At 35.6% G+C, this 6,000-nt stretch overlaps 1 protein-coding gene across 1 annotated transcript; it reads right to left on the bottom strand.

Annotated features, from left to right (window-relative positions):
* Window positions 1-3,717: 3,717 nt before the first annotated feature.
* LOC135132290 (alkaline phosphatase-like) lies at window positions 3,718-5,561 on the bottom strand. Its single transcript, XM_064060328.1, has 5 exons — window positions 5,462-5,561; window positions 5,269-5,406; window positions 5,083-5,216; window positions 4,039-5,035; window positions 3,718-3,989 (listed from the first exon to the last, which is right to left on the bottom strand). Exons 1-5 carry the CDS (start codon window positions 5,526-5,528, stop codon window positions 3,766-3,768), a joined length of 1,560 nt encoding a protein of 519 aa, XP_063916398.1. The 5' UTR covers window positions 5,529-5,561; the 3' UTR covers window positions 3,718-3,765.
* Between the last annotated feature and the right edge of the window lie 439 nt (window positions 5,562-6,000).

Below are 6,000 nucleotides of genomic sequence, written 5' to 3'. Positions count from 1 at the left end.
TCATCACAAAATTGTGTGAAGAAAAGACTCAACTCGAAAATGCTGAATATGTTTCATTATACTTTTGGTGCGAAGGAAGTTCTGTCGAAACAACGTTCGATCAATTTTTTGACAATGGTTGATATAAATAAAACTCAGTAGATGCTCATACTCGAAATACGAAGTATCTACTCGAATATCAAATCAAAATATTTCTAGTTTTTCTAGATGATACTAATACTTCAGTAACAGTTGATGCTCAAGTAGCATCTCGATACAACAAAAAAGGACAACAATGACAGTGTTCAACCATCAAGGCAAAAATCGAGTCACCAAAATATAAGTTAGTATGGGGTAGACACCTTGAGATGGGAATCTCTATGGCCAGTGTTAGAAAAAACGCACTGCACAATTTATGCATAAATAAAAGTTAATTACATGAAAAGTTTTCGATATTCCTGCTCCTAATGTGTTTTTCAAACTGAATGCATCTTTTGACGACGTTCCACATTCATGAAAGTAACCATGTTTACTTAAAATTCACTCTTAAACGATCCTACTGGTTTTCTAAGCTACTTTACAGACAGCTCAGTTATTTGCCACGCCGATGCTCATTTCTAGATTAAATGCTCACAAAACGCGTAGATGTTCAGTTTGTGGCCGGGGAGATACAATGTTTCCCAGTAGGTACTCAGTACATAGAGTAGATGTTCAGGTATATAAGAGTAATAATGAAGTAGGTACTTCGTACTTCGAATATAAGTATCTACTGAGTTTTATTCATACCACCCAATGTCTCGCTTCAATGTTTGACTATTATGTTGATTATGAGCACAACGCTGATCAACTTTCATATCCGTTTTTTTACGAAAAAACAAAGAACGATTTGAAATGCAATATACTTTTCACAATCGCACGATAGAATTAGTTTTGTATGACACGTCAGTTAGACGGCAACCATTGAAATTAATTTGAAGTGGCGATTCCCATACAAAATTTTTAGGATTTTTTGATTTTTTAGCTGTTCTTTTAAGTTTCCCCTATTTTTTTAATTTATAAACAATCCCCGTAATATAAAAATTTCTTCAAATCGGTCAAGCCGTTTTTGAGTCTTGGCGAGACTAATAGGAACAGCAATTGATTTTTATTTTATAGATGATTAATAAATGGGGGTTGGTGGTAGAAAGGTGAAAATTTAGGGTTATGTGTATTTTTTGATGCCAAATCTTAGAAAAATAAAAATAAAAAAATTTGTCAAAAAAATAGACAATTTTTTAGGGTGGGCCACCCTTGTCACTTAGGGGTTTAAAAAATAGTTTACAACCTATTGTCAGACCTACCGAATAGACATAAAAAATTTCATACAAATCGGTCTACCCATTTCGGAGAAGTTCGGTTACAAACATTGTGACGCGAGAATTTTATACATAATGCATTATTAATTTAGAACAAATTTCATTACCATAAAAAAGGTTATACTGACTCGACCTTAAAAGATACACATATGCTGTCGCGGACTTTTCTTTAGAACTTTTAGAGGGGAACAATTTCGTCATACATGATTTTTACGTAACTTTAACCGTTTAAGCAGCGTAAGCAACGGAAGCTGTCAAAGGAGGAATAATTTTCCCGTTTTTCCGAATTTTTCATTGCTACTTCGCTCCTAATGATCGTAGCGTGATTTTATATAGCCTATATGTAGATATGATACATGGACTATCCAACACAAAAAGATTTTTGGAATTTGAACCTGTAGTTTCTGAGATTAGCGTGTTCAAATAAACAACAGCTTCAGCTTTATTATATAAGTATAGATTAATATTGAATAATAGACCGATACGTAAAGCCTAATTTCAACACTTACCCTTTAAATCCTGATTTTTTTGCCTTCCGCGCCGATTCCTGCAGACTCTTCCACATGGGCACATCACAACACTCACCTTTCACCTTAAGCCCGAAACCAAATTATTTTTAATAAACATAAACTACTTTAAACAAACTAATTTACACACCGCACCGCAAGTCAAAACCGACGGAACTCCTGTGCGTAACACGTAAAATGAACAAAAAATTCTGGCCGCTACCATATCAGATACTTTTTTGCGGAGTTTTTTTCATCGATGCATCGCACAGTAAATGAATCATAATTAAAATAGTGCAACATTATTCATTAGCAGAAAATAATTTTGGCGCTGTGTGGAAGAATAAGAAATTACGACTTTTACAGACAACTGGCCAAAAACAAATTAGAAAATCCGATTTAAATACGTCTTTCGAAAATATTTTATTTTTCGACAGGTAATGACACAACACTGAATTCAAATTTTTTCACCAACTCTGGCAAAATACTCATGTAAAATAAATTCATTTGGGGTGTTCAAACGGTCAAAGGGTGGAAAAAAAAACATTCGCTGTACACTGTAAAAAAAATCTTCAACGCAATTTAATTGAGCTATAATTTAAAAGTATTTTGAAACATATAGAGTGTTCCGTTTAACTTATACAATAAAGCTACATGTTTATTTTCGGAGGGTAAATTAGAAAAGTATTCTAATAGAATCCATGTTTTATCGACGTTTCGTATTCATAACCCCGAGAATATAAAAAATTGGTCGAATATTATTTCGGCAGAACTTACCTCTCCCCTGAAATACATCCCGCCTCTTTGAAAAATTAGGCAATTTGATTTTGCGATTTTTGTTTTGTGATAACCTCTATAAAGTAGTGCGATTGATGGAAAACATATTTAAACCAGATAAGCACCGAGAATATGAACTATCAGGAATTACATGGTTAACTTTGAGTATTGATGTCTATACTTTAAAAGAATTCGACTATAATCAGTAATCACGTACAAGCATCAGAAGCCGCATAAAAGAAAATGAAATTTGATGAAGCAAAAACTATGAACGAAAACTTAAGAATATTTAGTGAAAATCTGGAAAAATTCATATATACAGAGGAGATCGAGACAGTAATAATACGTACCACAGCACAAAAACATGAACTAAAACTGAAGGTTATAAAATTTTGGGGTTGAAACTTGAACGACAACAAAGAGTCAAAAAGAGAAGATTCTATACAAATCTGACATGACATTTCTCAGAAAAATTGAAAAAAAAAACAAGATTAGAAATAGAAGATCTCTGGAACATGTAATGAGAATAGAACCAGACAGTTCAGTTCGAAGAATAAACCCAGTTAGTTTAATGGACCGAAAACGAAGAAGAAGATCAAGAAAAATGTAGACAGAGGAAGCTAAAGTGGTTACAGAATTGAAAAACATTAAGTTGAACGAGATAAGGAGGAGACATAGATCAGGAAACAAAGATAATGATATAAATGATACATTTTTCGTGTTTAATTAATTTTTAACAAGCTCTTATTTCTTATCTTTGCTTATTATTTTCTTCGTAAAAAATGCTTGAACTTAATCATAAAGGACATCAATGAGATAAACTATCTTAAATGTGAACAATGCCTCATAAAAATGTTTTTAACCCTAATATCACTCAAGATTGTTGTCTCAATATGCACAATTTGGCACTTACTAAACTGAAATTATCATTTTATCGATGATTTTTAGTGAGTTCGAGTGCAGTACTTACAACTTGTTTTTGCACTGAAATAATTTATAAATATCCTACAATTTTGATCGCTCAACAATTAAAATATTTCACCTTTGTTTTCATAGTTCAAGCTGGTATTGCATAAGCAAGCTAGCTAAACTGTAATGACTTTTATCAGCATCATCAACTTTAATAACGATCATACAATCTACAATATCTAAATGTAATTGTGTACTTTTTGTTTATTTTGATTATCCATGCAAGCTGTGTAACCTTCGCCAACACACGAAGCGTACGACATCAAATGCGGAATAACATTTTGCTCTATAGTTCCAGAGAACAGATGAGCATATGGCCCTCGAGCAAAAACTGCAACATCGTCACCACCATGTGTTTCTGAACCCAATGGTGCGACTGCCGGGAACCGATAATGTGTTGCCTCTAAAACAAAAATTCTAACCTTATGTACACTTTTTTCAATACCACGTACCGTAATCATCTTGAGTGATATCGTGCCTGGATCCATCAGCATCATTCAACTTATAACCAGGACCGTTAGCATAATTTAATGTAGTATAAACCCTACCATCACTACCAGTTCCACCAAACTCCAAAATGTCATTGTGTCGACTAGCATAACCACTGTAGCTCATAGTGTGGGCATGATCAGACGTCACTACAATCAGTGTATCAGCTTCATCTGTCAAATCTACAGCTGCTTGAATAGCTTTAGCAAATTCAACCGTTTCGTCTAGAGCAACTCGTGCTTCGGCACCATGGTGAGCCATATCTATCCTAGCACCTTCAACAAACAAGAAATAGCCATTTTCCCCTGTACTTAGAATTTTAATAGCGGCTTCCGTCATTTCAGCTAACGAGGGATCCATGGTGTTATCTCTGTCCAAGTTGTAGTCCATATGGTCATGCCCGAACAAACCCAGAACGTTCTGTACATCACCCAAAGCCAGAAGCTGGTCTCTGTTCCACACATATTGGGCACTATCTCTGTCAGATACCCATTTTTTAATCAAATCAACCCCATCGCTTCGGTCTCCTTTGTGACCTTCATCATCCTCCACATCGTTTGGCAAAAATTTTGCTCTTCCACCTCCGAAAATCACGTTCACGTTCTTGCCAGTGTCACCCTCAAGCAGCTGGGTGGCTATGTCTGCACAAACTTCTGGGTCTTCGTCGTCATTCAGGACATTACTGTCTGATTCCCAGTCTCTATTAGAAGTGTGAGCATACACACCTGCAGGAGACGCATGAGTAACTCTAGCTGTGGTTACAATACCAGTCTTTTTGTCTTGTAACTGAGAATAGTAGGCAATAGAGTGGGCGTAGTTTGTGGTGTTTGTCATGGCCGGACAGTCGTATCGTGTTACTTCAGGTCCAACACCAATGGTACCGTAGTTGGCTTTGACTCCACACAAATACGCAGTAGCCGTGTTTGCAGAATCAGCCACTTGTCGATTGACAGCATAAGTCTACAATTCTACTTTCCAGAAACTGAAAGTTAACAAAATTAACTCACCTTCGATAGTGCAGTGTATGGGAATTTCTCAAACGATAATTGAGTTTCTTCGCCTCCATTGTAGACACGAGCTGCTGTAATTGTGGGTATCGACATACCATCCCCAAGAAAAAGAATCACATTTTTCGCTGTATCTGTCACATTAGAAGAGGTTAGAAGACGTGAAAGTCGACGCGACTGACTTACTTTGATTTAGTGGTCGAGTAGCTTTTTCTTGGACGGTTTTTTGAGCGTTGTCTATCCAGTAGCTAGATGTACCTTCTGCTGGATCTACGTCGGAAGGGTTTGCCACTGCGGGAAGGTGAGGGTGCATGTCATGGTCACCTGTGTTTTTGAAAAATCAAAATTAAAAATAAATGTGGAGATGCCAAATACTGACTGAGCTCAATACGAGCTGCCCAAATATGGGCGCTGGCCAGGATTAATAATATCAAGTTGGTGTACATGTTGATTTACTGTCCTAAAATGGTGCTTCATGTCTTTATATATGACGATACTGTAAAAACTTGAACTTGAAACTGTTCCGCCTTCAAGTGGCTTGATATGATAAAAATTTTGTTGTGAAGTAGTCTGATAATTGCCTTTTGATACATTAAAATTTTATGTTTCACTTAATCATTATTTGGGAACGAGGTATGTTAAATGGGCTATAATGACAATTTTTTATAGTCATAGTTATTTTGAAACTTCATATTAAAAATTTTTAATCTAAGGGGAAAATAAAAAGCGGGACGCCCTCAGGAGAATACTGTCGGCCTGGTGCGTTAGGTGCCTTATACACCGTTAATACCTTAATTAGTAGTTTATAATCCGTCACATTATGGTGCGATTTTTATTATACACGATTTATTGTACCATAAAGTGGTCAGTGTGGGTACAACTAAAGTATAGCCTTATCTCTTGTCAAAATTTTATGTT

This window comes from Zophobas morio, unplaced genomic scaffold (genome assembly GCF_036711695.1).
Source record: "Zophobas morio isolate AGI-343-1 ecotype UQ-CSIRO unplaced genomic scaffold, CSIRO_AGI_Zmor_V1 ptg000021l, whole genome shotgun sequence".
Classification (NCBI taxonomy): domain Eukaryota; kingdom Metazoa; phylum Arthropoda; class Insecta; order Coleoptera; family Tenebrionidae; genus Zophobas; species Zophobas morio.
Note: the sequence above shows the minus strand (reverse complement) of the source record. Positions and strands in the feature narration are given on the sequence as shown.